At 38.4% G+C, this 12,500-nt stretch overlaps 2 protein-coding genes across 5 annotated transcripts in view; one reads left to right on the top strand and one right to left on the bottom strand.

The window, feature by feature from the left end:
- LOC137967650 (NLR family CARD domain-containing protein 3-like) overlaps positions 1-12,500 on the top strand; it is a 308,047-nt gene that overhangs the window by 3,732 nt on the left and 291,815 nt on the right. For 3 of the 4 annotated variants that reach the window (XM_068814177.1, XM_068814176.1, XM_068814174.1), the window contains exons 3-9: positions 847-941; positions 4,113-4,200; positions 6,624-6,717; positions 7,202-7,868; positions 8,435-8,467; positions 11,927-11,992; positions 12,135-12,176. In XM_068814177.1, the coding sequence (XP_068670278.1) occupies positions 7,217-7,868; positions 8,435-8,467; positions 11,927-11,992; positions 12,135-12,176 (793 nt within the window). In that variant the 5' untranslated portion in view covers positions 847-941; positions 4,113-4,200; positions 6,624-6,717; positions 7,202-7,216. Of the gene's footprint in view, positions 1-846; positions 942-2,351; positions 3,599-4,112; positions 4,201-6,623; positions 6,718-7,201; positions 7,869-8,434; positions 8,468-11,926; positions 11,993-12,134; positions 12,177-12,500 lie in introns of all 4 variants that reach the window. The other variant, XM_068814168.1, reaches the window with a different exon arrangement.
- LOC137968885 (uncharacterized) lies at positions 4,871-5,668 on the bottom strand. Its single transcript, XM_068815355.1, has one exon. It carries the CDS (start codon positions 5,666-5,668, stop codon positions 4,871-4,873), a length of 798 nt encoding a protein of 265 aa, XP_068671456.1.

Raw genomic sequence — 12,500 nt, 5'->3', positions numbered from 1 at the left:
TCTGATTAGAATGATCAGAGGTCATAATAGAGTCAAAGGCTCAGTTCAGTTCATCATACCTGTGACAACTTGGAACCTGTTGCTAAAAAGAAATATTCAACAATGGATACTGCAAAAAATAAAGGATTATGTTGCATACGTAAATAAAATTACCAATCTTGAGAATTAATGGTACGTAGGAGAAAAACTACTTCACAAACACAAAGGAAAATGTCAATCTTTAGACTCCACGAAAAAAAGAAGTACTAAGCAAGCATGCACCAAATTTCCAATACATGGATGCTTCAAAGAAGAAATTGAGCTAATTAGTGAATAGATGAGTGAAACAATACAAATCAAGGGACGTTTCCTTAACAAAATGAAATACTTTAGGAACTTGTTTCCCTTTTTTTGATGTAACTTCAAGCTTCAGGAAGTCTTTTGACTTTAAAGAAACCTGACCTGTTGCATTACGGTATCTTTTTGGAAATCGCTGTGGCCCTGCATGTATGAAAATCTTGTGGCTTTTTATACACGCAATTGATTACTCTTTTGTTTTCTGGCAGGTCTTGACCCTTACCGTATGTATTTCTTGCTTAATTGTCCCCACATTGTATACGTAATAGTTTTTCACAGTTGTGTGTATGTTCAGGTAGAGATAGACTAATCGTTTAGTCAGTTGGCTAGATTCCTGAAATGCTTAATGTTTGATTTAGCATAATTACAAACTCTGAAGGCTATCAATCAATACTAAGTCCTATTATCACACCACTTTGTAACACAAAGTCACGGTGACTATTGAAGCAATCTGGAGAAACCTAAAGGAAATCAAGCACTATAATTTGACTCAAATTCTTTTGTTGACAGACATTTGAAGTCAGTGCATACATGACTAGCATAGCTGAATATTTTATGCATAATTAATCAGTGAAACATCGATTGGTTTCCGAGCCTCAGTGAAGGTCAGTATGGCCTCTAGTTTTATTATGATTATTTGCCTGCACATGCGTGAGATCGTTCGTCAATGTTTTATTGTCTGTGATACGCTTTAATTTCATTTTAAATACTTTGATTTTGACTCGTTAATCCCGCTCACAATTTTTGCGATTTGCGAATGTTTTTGCGCTCTTCTGGGCTGTTGGCAAAACCCGGATTGGATCCGATCGGATCGGATCAAACCGGACCGGATCAGATTGGATTGACAAAATACGGGCCGGATCGATAACAAAATCCCCGCCAAAAGTGGACGGTCAAAAGACAACATGCTGAAGACAGGAGAAGTCGAATTCTGTGCCTTTCTCTCTTCTGTAGTCGTCTCCTCATTTATTGAGACTCGTCGTAGTGTTTTTTTTTTCCAGAGGTGATTACAGATTCCGAAGCGGAATTTTGAAAGATACGATGTGACGAATTGACATCAATAAGCGAATTGACTGCGTGCGCAACGGTCTTCTTCTTCAAACATGAAAACTGAAAACAATTTTTTACTTTACCCCAGTCCCTGACAATTGCACAATAGCCTGATTTAGCAAAAGAAAGGGAACGTCAGTTGACGAAAGGAGAGCCCGCAGAATAGTTGGGATTCTACTTTTAATTCTATTTTTGCTGGGCGCGCCATCATCAACTGACATTTCCGTTCTGTTGCTAAATCAGGCTATTGTGTACTTAGAAGGGACTAGGGTAAAGTAAAGAATTGTTGTCAGTTTTCATGTTTTGCAAAAGAAGACCGTTGTGTAAGCAGTCAATTCGTCACATCGTATCTTTCATAATTCTGCTTCGGAATCTGTAATCACCTTTGGAAAAAACATATCGACGAGTCTCAATAAATGAGGAGACGACTACACAAGGAAGAAAGGCACAGAATTTAGAGCACGTTGTCTGGTGTTATGATTCGGTCCGAGGTTTGTCAATCCGATCCGATCCGGTCCGATCGGGTCCGGTCAGATCCGATCCGATCCGATCCGATCCGATCCGATCCTATCCTGGTTTTGGCAACGGCCGCTCTATTGGCCCCTTCTTTATTATGCACTAGAATACAGTCTTCTGCTTTATTGTTGTTAAGCATACACATCCTAAGTTCACAGAATTTTTCTTCTATTAATGTTTTGTCACTCCTCACCCCCTTCAAAACGTATTGTCGAACATACCATCCTTTCTGCATTACATCATTCTTTCTTACTAACGTGGTTGTTGAAATTCCCATTTGAGGAAAAACCCAGACAAGCTTTCTCTTCTGAAAGGACTGCTCATTTTTAATTTTTAGGAATCTCTTTAGGCATCTAAGCTCTCCTACAATTTTGAAAAAAGGCAAAACAATGGTTCCTCTGAAGAATCACCACTTAGATTTACATAATTATTCACATTATTCTTTTTAGTGTCCTGGAAATACATAAGACCTTGTTTGAGATTTACTGGAAAGCAAGACAAAACTCAACCTCGTTCCCAGGGTCTCTCTTCTCTGCCTCCATTGTCGTTGAGAGAAGACCCTGGTTCACGCTGGTCACGTGGCACTCGTCGACAAACATTTTTCCACTAGGGTAGTGTTTTCGTTATATTTTGATCCCGCAACCGCACCTGGGCGAAAAAATATTCGTTTACAAGGCATTTCTAAAATAAAAAGGTCAAAAGAGCTGATGTTATATTCCCACAGGAGATGAATTCCCACAAAAGCGGTCAAACTAAAAGCAAGAGCTTTTGTGATCGACAAGACGACTTCAATGTCGAGCGGCGATTGACGTTCGCTTTGAAAAAAATTAATTTCGTTAGTAGCCAAAGTTGCTTCTTCAGAACAAACACTAACATAAAAGAATACACCAAACACTACGTTTGCTTGATAAAAATGTCTCTTTTATTTTACTGCGACTAAAAATATACACGCTATTAAAGCGCGGTGCAGTGGTAAAAAAAATCTTAACGACATCGACAATTTACACGAAGTTGTTGAAATATAAATATCATAAGTCAAACTGTCAACTCGCTGTACAAGATTGCGACCTTAGCAATCACGTAATCACGTTGTTTAACTTTCGAAAGAAAAACGAAAATCAAAGAACAAAATGAAATACCTGCACATGCTAATACAGTTTGATTTGATGGATTTGAGGTCGATATGTGACTCGAGAACTTAAATAACAACACACCGGCTGATCGCTGAACATGTTTGTTTTCCATGGATAACCGTTTCGCTTGTTTTCTTGCACGACAAAATCTTCTTTCCTTTAAAATTGTCGCAAACTATTAGCATTCTTCGTTGATCCGGACCTTCACACGGATGAAAACTTGAATAACGTGAGGTTATTTTCTGTGGCGTCTGATCGATTTGACCACAACTTTTTTTCTTTCACATCGGGTTCCATATGTGTAGTACATAAAATACTGCTGTCAAACGTTTTGTCAATGGTTATCTGGCCACAAAATCAATTGCGTGCTGATTCCCTTCTTTGCAATGTCAACAAAGCCTACATTGCCACCCATCCCCTAACACACATTTCGCCAACCTCCCAGATTCTGGGAGACACGTGACCAGCGTGAACCAGGGTCTTCTCTCAACGACAATGGAGGCAGAGAAGAGAGACCCTGGGAACGAGGTTGGACAAAACTTGCAAGACTTGTTACGATCAAGGTATTATACATGCAGCTATATATATATAATTAAATAATAATAATTATGGTAACAAATTTATAACCATGATTTTTCCTAGTATGATTATGTTATTATTGTTGTTCTATTATTAGTGTTCTAGGCCTTATATTTCAATTTGCTTAGAATATTATCTCTTAAGTGACATGAATATCTTTTGTCATTCAGTTTCCTTATAAGAATTAAATTGTTACACGTAGCTATAACGAAGGATTTAGTGGGAAAAAGAAGAAATTTGCAAGACTCGTTAGAATTAAGGTATAAAGCAATCATTCTTTTGCTCTTCCTTATGTGATGTTCAGTGTGCCAGTTTTAAGGTAAAATTAATACAGTGTAGAATTTTCAATAATAATAGAAACACTGCTTAATCCTGATAGAACTACATTGTATTGGCAAGGATGATAGTAACTGAAGATGTATGACCACAAATTCCAGTTTACTTTATTATTTCAGTACCATTCAATGACAATTTGTGTTTTCATCTTTCAACCTTTAGTGTTACCATGAAACAGATGAAATTATACGCAAAGCATTTGTGACAGATTTTGGGAAGAAGAGGAAACTTGCAGGCCAGAATTTACAAGGTATAAATTTACTTCTCAAACTCATTAATTATTCATACGGTTATAAGTCAATCGGAGTGCCCCATTTTGGTCAGGTGCACGTATCTTGATACCCAATGAAAATCTAGATCACGATTACTCCAGTTAGTTCAAAAACTGATGAAAACACTGATCAAGACACTTGAATTTTAATTAGCAACCTCAGTTACCATGCAATCAATTATTCACTACCGTACTTCGAAAAGTTATTTAACACAATATTTCTATGATCTCCACCTCGCAAGCCAAATATTTTTCCATTGTAAAAATACACTGCATACAATAATGACTTAGCTGAGCTCGTTCCTAATAAGTTCATCTCCCAAAATTTTCTTTCTTCCTCAGCGGTGACAAATTCTTTCTCCTCCTTTTGACACTTAATATGGAGGCCTTCTTTGATAGCATCCTTCATCTCTGCATATACGGCACGCCGAAAAATGCATCATGCTAAGTTAAAGAGACATTTCAAAAATTGAGCCCAAAATTGACTATTAGGGAAACATTAAAACCAAAAATTAAAATGCCCATGCGTGCGCTTAACTTAAGGAATATCTAGGTAGGCTTTTTCAGCCAAGAAAACACTTAAGCACTATATATGTATGGCCGGCATAGAAATCTTCTTATAAAGACTCCTTGAAAACTCAATTCCTGGTTATTGAAAACTCCTTGAATACTCCTGGAATTTTAGCACTAACCCTGAGTAAAGTACATAATCAGCCATGAAGGCCGTTTGAGGCTGGCTAACTCTTCCTGAGCGACTCGGAGTACCCGCAACTGCCACTCCTGTAGGCGTAGTTTCTTGAGTAGACTGGTCAGACAATTCAGGACTGGGGGCCGGTTCCGGAGTATCACCTCCTGACTCTGTACTGCATTCTGCATCCGTCACAGGTTCCATTACGACACGTTTGATATGCTGCAAATTCCTCTTGTACTCCACTCCTTTGGGTGACTTCAGGATGACTTGGTCCCCATAACGGGCGGTCACTTCGTAAGGTTGGAACTCGTACGAGGGAGACAACTTGTTTTCTCTCTTTCTCTCAAGCAACATAGCATCTCCCACAGTGATGGGTCTATCCTTGCCGTGATATCTCGTGTCAGCATAGAGTTTTGCCTGCTGCTTCTTCTCAGAATCCCGATCCCTCACTTGTTGCAAAGCCACATCCATCTGACTCTCTCCACCTTCTGTAAATTCTGGAAGCTTGGTAGTTAGTTTCCTCTTAAGAAACAGTTCCGCTGGGCTAACACCCGTTGTGGTGTGACTAGTCGATCGGTAGGCCAGTAGAAACGTATTGAGCTCCAATCGCCAATCCTTCCCTTCTGCATGGAAGACTCTCATGGCTTTGAGAAGTGAGCGGTTCTGGCGCTCGACCTCCCCATTGGATCTGGACCACAAAGGTGTGTTGTAGTGATGCACAATCCCCATTTCCTCCAAGTTATTATATTTCTCCATCTCGTCGGACACCAAATTGGAACCATTATCAGTTCGTAAACCAGCTGGCACGCCGTACCTTACAAGGTTTTTATTACAATGGCTCTCTCGCACAGGGTTTTCTATTCCTTGAGTCTTGCCTCTTTGCCTGCTTCTGCTAATAGTTCTGGAAAGTAAAATTCGTAGTGGAACTCTGACATCGCTACATTGTTAATGAAAAACATTTGTCGCACTTTTCTTTTTATGCCCAAGAAAATGGAAACAGAAAATGGGAACAGTTTGGCAACCTACATGGTGGCTCATATTCTTCTTTTCATTTCGGACCAGTTTGCCCATATACATGCAATAAACGTGAAGTAATAACTACTTATCTTGATTTTGAGATTGGAAAGAAGGAATTGCTTTTCACGTTTTTCTATGTTTGCCTTAAACGCTTTATCGTCCAATGGCCACTTACAGATCTTACGCCTCAGTGGGGAGCCCCTTGGGCTCTAGGTTCACTCAAAAACATTAATACCACAGAACACGGACCAGATTTTAGATGCTTAACTGCTTGACCAGGCTGTTAGCTGGAGCATGTTATCCATCTCATAAAGCGCCACACCTGGGAAAGAAATTATAACTTCTTGTTTTCCTAACAAACGTATTGATCTTGCGACTTTTGCCTGACCCATAAGTTGACAAGTTCATTGTGGGTGTAACTGAGTTAATCACTAAGTGACTTAAAGTTTGGGAAGGATGACTGTCAAGTCTGTTTCAACTCAATGAGGCATGTATTCTATCCATATGGTATTATGTACATTGTAATAGTCACAAAGCATTGTTCACTGTTTTAGCACCAAGAGCAGCGTACATGCAGATTTGTTAATGTCCTTTGCAGGCTACTTATTTTAAGTTATACATGTACTCCTTTAAACAATTGATACTCACACATTGCTATGAGATTAACTTTATATTGAATTCCTCTTTGTCTCAGGAACAGATCCTGTGCAATCTTGATCACTGTGGGTATGGATTATATATTTCTACCTCAAAAATGCAAAGTTAAAGTGGGGTGAAGGCTAAACAAGGTATGGAATGTGTTTGTTGCATTAAGAATGTGATTTCTCTGTGAGAACACATTACACTTTTTTGGATGTTTCACATATCACCGATGTATAAATGAAATATCCAAATCCAAAATGTAACACTGAAAACCGTCCGTTGAATTCCTAAATCGAGCAAGCAGTCCTGTGAACAACCCAGTCATTCCTTAAGTGCCTCCAGATGGCAAGTATTTTTAGCATTAGCCATGCAGAGTAAAAATAATTAATCTTTACTCCTTAGGGATTAATTGGTTAAATCATAGTGAAATATATTATATATGATTCAAGAGGTACACTAATTCCTTGTGCTTTTCCTCTTTTTTAAGATGCTCCGTGCTCTCCTTCACTGTACAATGTATTTACACCCAGTGCATGCTAGTCACTTACCAAATGCCATTGCATTGACAATTCCAAGTTCTAAAGATTTGATTCCCAATTAACTGCACTCATGTTTTGCATGTTTATTTAGCCAACAGTTTGGGATATGGCATCTGTTCCAGCTCCAGCTCCAGCTCCATTCGCCTCGTCAAAGGAGACAACCAACTATGCCCGTCTGTGCCGGCTTCTAGTGGATGTGGGAACCCAGGCTCTCAGAGACACCTTTGACACAATACACCCTCCAGCTACTCTTCCGAAGATTTTGTCATCAGTAGCTCACCATACATCATTGCAGGGTCTGAGAAAGAAAAGAATTTTGAATCCCACACAATGGGGAAAGCTCTACCCAACTCATCCTTCATCTGTGTCATCAGCCAGCTTTGACATTACACTTTTGATGCTACTGTTGAGAAATATATGCAGTCTCACTCCTCCTGCCAGTACTGCAAGCTGGGACAAGCTTCCTCTCCCTGGTGAAAACAGTCCTGAGGCAAACATAGCGAGGATCAAGTATTATAGAAACCAAGTTTATGCTCATGCAAGCCAAGCTTCTGTTGATGATGCAACATTCAATATGTTATGGCAGGATATAAGTAATGCCCTACTTGCCCTTGGATCTGGAGCAACTTATTCCAGCGTGATCAGCCGTCTGAAGACTGAGTGCATGGATCCTGTTGTTGAGGAGCACTATCGAGAGTTGCTGAAGGAGTGCAAGATAGACGATGATAATACAAAGGAAAAGCTTGAAAATTTAGAAGGTATGCCCGACCGCAAAAATGAGTTAGATTTCTAATTAACCTTATGATTGTGGATGAGTTTTTCTGTATGTGTGGTTTCCAGTGGTTTATGATTGGACTGGACAATTGCATTGCCTTTCTCAAAGATGTATACTGGTCAAATTTCTCACACACATAAACTTTGACAATGAGCTCGTTTTATATTTGTGCATATTGCTGTTCAGTTTTACTCATCAGACGAGAACTGAAAGAAACTGTGTGCTCCAGTTTCTTTTGGGAGGGCTGTGCCAAGTCCACTTTTAAGAAGCATCACACTGACTACTAGTCACATTGTATGGGGCTAGTACAAGTGAACATAAAACACAGCTAAGCCACAGTTGCAGCATGGGCAGATCGATAGTCAAAAGCATTTAGCATCTCTTTTAGTCATCTTTTGTCAGAAAGAGTTACAATGTAAATCTTGCGATTAGTGTCACTCTTGGGAATGAAAGTGGTTAATTAATATTGAGGTGAACCAAACTAATCGAAACCCAATGTGTATCTCATTATAATTTGACTCATTTTAGTTGATTTTTGTTTAAATCTAGAAATGCTGAATTCGGGATTTGGAGAAGTGAAAGGTGTGTTACACTGTAATTAATTGACTAAAACAATAACTAGCATACATGTACATGTACATTATGATAATTTTATAGTAACAGTAGAAGAACTGGAAATCTCACCAGTGTCTCTACTTGATTTAAGTATGAATCTACAATGTACATGATGTACAGCAGATAATTGAGTAGTAGCATTCAGGATTCAAAAATGTAAATTAAGATGAATAATTGAATAAGATGGGAAGAACATAAATTAAACATTTTGGCTTAATAAAAAGCACGTATAGTTTTGTTCAGAAAATCATACTAGTAGGATCAATGAGATGAGACGAAGAACACGATGGTGATTCTACATGTATATGTAGTTTACGTACACAAAATTTTAAAAGGAAAAACAAACGTGATGACCCTCATTTTCTATTTGTTAAGAAGTAATTAACAGGCTAACAATTAAAGGTAAAATTCTCTGGTGGGTTAAAAAAAAAATATTGGGGGCATATTCAGATCCATCTTAAATTTTCCAGTTGTGAAAATAGCTCTAAATCCACTTTACCTTGCATGTTACTTTCAGGCAATGCAAAATAGGGGTCACCACGAACTCGTTTTTAGGTATAAGTATTAAAAGACAAAGTAATTTGAATGATGATGGCAATTGTTTTCCGTTTTTCACATTTTAGGGTGACTAAATTAATCTTCATAAAATGTCCTCTAAAGTGATTTGTCTCACCAACTGGCAGATTGAGTTTCACAGTGCTTACAATAAACCAATTATTATTATTATTATTATGGCAGTAGATACGCATGAATGCCTAAGGTAATTACAGTGATTGGGCGTGAGCTAGATCACGTGACCAATCGCTGGAAATCTCTTTTTAAAAAAAATCCCAAGTAGCTCTTAAAAACCTACTCAAATCTTAATTGAATCTATCTAAATAAAAATAATTGAAAATTATATATCCTAAAATCCTAAAAATGTAGTTTATAAAAGCTAAATAATCCTTGTTTTTTTTTCCTTTAAATATTAATTCTAATTTCTATCCCTGATGAGTATTGTCTAAAGTCTATTAATATTTATTAGTTTTTTAAAAATTTTTGATAAATTCTATATAACATGTTAAAAGTGTCCCTAAATGACTAAGTACAATAAAATGAAACTTAAACTATAAACAAAATTGGAATATTATAATGTTCAGCCTTTCGAGAGTTTCTTCTGTAATTTTACTGTTCATGTTATGATCTTAAACACCCTTGCAATATTCAATGTACTTGACACTACCGACTTCTCATGTTTCGTAGTATCTTTTGTCTTTTTTCCCAGCAACTTCCATAATCCTTCTTCCATAGTCCTTGACCAACCCCCAAGCACGTCCACGATAATATTGTACTGGTGGACTGTACACTTGTAACTCCCATCGTAATGGGCCTTACTTGACTAACTTCTCTTCATCTTTCTTTTCTGTATTCCCGACAACTCATCTCCAAGACTACTACTTCCTTACTTTTATGGTTCACTATCTTTGCATCGATTCTGTTAGCTTGCAATTCATGGTTCTCCCCATAAGTTGGTATGTCCCACAATGCTTGGATATCCTCCGAGACATATTCTGGTTTAGGCTTGATTGGTGAATACCATGCAGGAAGACTTTCGACCAGTTGTAAATCTTGTAGCAGCTCAAAATATAACACTTTCAACGCATTGTTGTGTCTTGCCAAATACTTGTTTTGGGCAAGGGCTGAGCATCCCGATAGCACGTGAGCTACGCTTTCTGGTGCCTTATTACACATACGACAGCACACATTACTCAACTGTGATATCTTAATCTTCTTAACTTGGTATAACTTCGTTGGCAGGAGCTGTTCATATAACTCATACATACCGGCCACAACATACGTTGGGCATGACGTCCATTCGCTTAGCCATGAGAAGCAGTTCTTAGTGCTCATGCCATCATCATTCCATCTTGCTGTATGCAGCTTTACCTGCCATGCTACATCACGTACTGTCTTCAACAACTGTTCTTCGTACTTTGATCTCAGCAGTTTCTTTGCCTTTGTTGCAATCACCTCCTCTCCAGCAGCTTCACATACCGTTGGTTCCGGGTAGGCAAGCCTCAGCGTCAGTCCAAGTTCTTCACTATACCTCAGGACCTCTGTAATCAGTGACTGATATCCCAAAACAGCAGAACGCTCTTCAAAGTCTCTCACCATTTTCATGCTAGGGTCACTGTTAGAGAACAATTTCATTGCTGCCTTAATCTTCGTGATCTAATTGTACTCTCCCTCTACTGACTGCAGGCCACGTCCACCTTCCTTTCTCAACACGTACAATAGGGCGGTTGATGACACTGGGTGTTTCCCTCCGTTTGTTACCATGATTTTCCACGCTTCTCGATCAATCCTTCTTAGTTCTGTCAGCGGCCAATGCTGTGTCCACATGGGGTACTTAAGGACTGCTACTGCACACTGATTAGAAGCAGCCACACGATTGGCATCTGATAGTGGACTCGACCAAATTACTGACAGACGTTGTAGATATGTCTTTTCAGCACACTCCAACGTTCTCTTCTCTTCCTGACGTACATTCTGTAGAATTCCCAGAAACTTGTACTGTGGATCTTCTTCCAGGGGTTGTACCACTTCTGTATCGCTGACTTTTATTCCAGGCATCCCTTGTTTGATCTCACCTCGTTTCATGTGGATTACATTGCACTTCTTGGGGTTTAGCTGTAGACCAATATCATTCATGCAACTGTTGGTGTTCTTCAATATGCAGCTGAGTTTACTTTCAGATTGAGCATAGACTTTTAAGTCATCAATGTTTACAGTACATCCGTTATCTTAGCGTTGATTGGTTTGGACATCTTATACCCCTCTGTCGCTGCAAGTTTCCACGCCAAGGGATTTAAGCACAGCGTGAACAATCTGGGACACAGAGCATCCCCTTGTGGTAACCCTCTTATTATTATTATTATTATTATTATTATTATTATTATTATTATTATTATTATTATTATTATATTTTGACATGTTACTGGCATGCACATGTACAGACAACAAGTCACAACATCCCTTGTGCCTGCTTACGCAGTCCTCAGGATGTACATGTACATTCCCAAAAAACCTCTGTCGTTGGTAGATATCTCTTACATGCTATAAGTTTATCTTAAGTTAATTATGAGCATGTACATAATAAAGTAGAGTCTTGTGTCAAAATCTTGCCATAATTTAATCTGTTTAGTGAAAGAAGTCAATAATTATTAAAGCTATGTCAACTCTCTTTCCATGAAGTTTTCTCATGTCTAGTCCAGTTCACCCATCTTAATTGTTAAGAGACCGTTGAGTTCTCGAGGAAGAGATATAGTTACTGTAACGTACCTTTCATGTCAACCTTTTCAGTGTTCGTTTAGTGTGCCCTTTAATAAAATGTGCTGTTTTATTCAATTGATTGATTAATCGATTCATGAATTTGTTTTGATTAAGGCATCCTGACAAAGAGGCTTAAAACAGATGAAGGCAGCAGCAAAGATACACTAAAAGAGACACGTGGTAAGTTCATGCATTTTTATTGACTTATTGAATGGTAGGGGATGTAGCAAGAACCGTAAGGTTTTCTTTTTTTTTCCTGCAAAGGTATATATACGGTGTATTTTCAAAGTTCGCTTATTGACTGTCTCTTTTATTTCTAAAGAAATGTCCAAGCATTTGAAGGACAAGTTAAGTGAAATGGAAGGTAGGTGGACACATGTATATGGCTCGTATTTCATGAGTTAAATTAAGTGTTTGTACCTTTTCAACTTTTGGCAAAGTTTCCAGTCAGTGGCTTTGTACTATCTCGTGATATCTCTACAGTTTTATACTGCTTTTGTGCTTGTTTCTTACATCTGACAAATGATTTCCTCCTTTTCTGCGCACTACTGACACATGATTAGGTGACACATTTGCATTGGCAATGCTATCATTGACCTGGCCCCAGTTGTTCAAACGATGGATAGCGCTATCCACCGGGTAAATCACTATCCAGTGGATAAGTATTAGCGAAACCAATTGCGCTATC

Source organism: Montipora foliosa, chromosome 8 (assembly GCF_036669935.1).
Source record: "Montipora foliosa isolate CH-2021 chromosome 8, ASM3666993v2, whole genome shotgun sequence".
Lineage (NCBI taxonomy): Eukaryota > Metazoa > Cnidaria > Anthozoa > Scleractinia > Acroporidae > Montipora > Montipora foliosa.
Note: the sequence above shows the minus strand (reverse complement) of the source record. Positions and strands in the feature narration are given on the sequence as shown.

Excerpts from the sequence above, each read along its gene's own strand:
- LOC137968885 (XM_068815355.1), bottom strand. The coding sequence starts at position 5,668 with ATGGAGAAATATAATAACTTGGAGGAAATGGGGATTGTGCATCACTAC.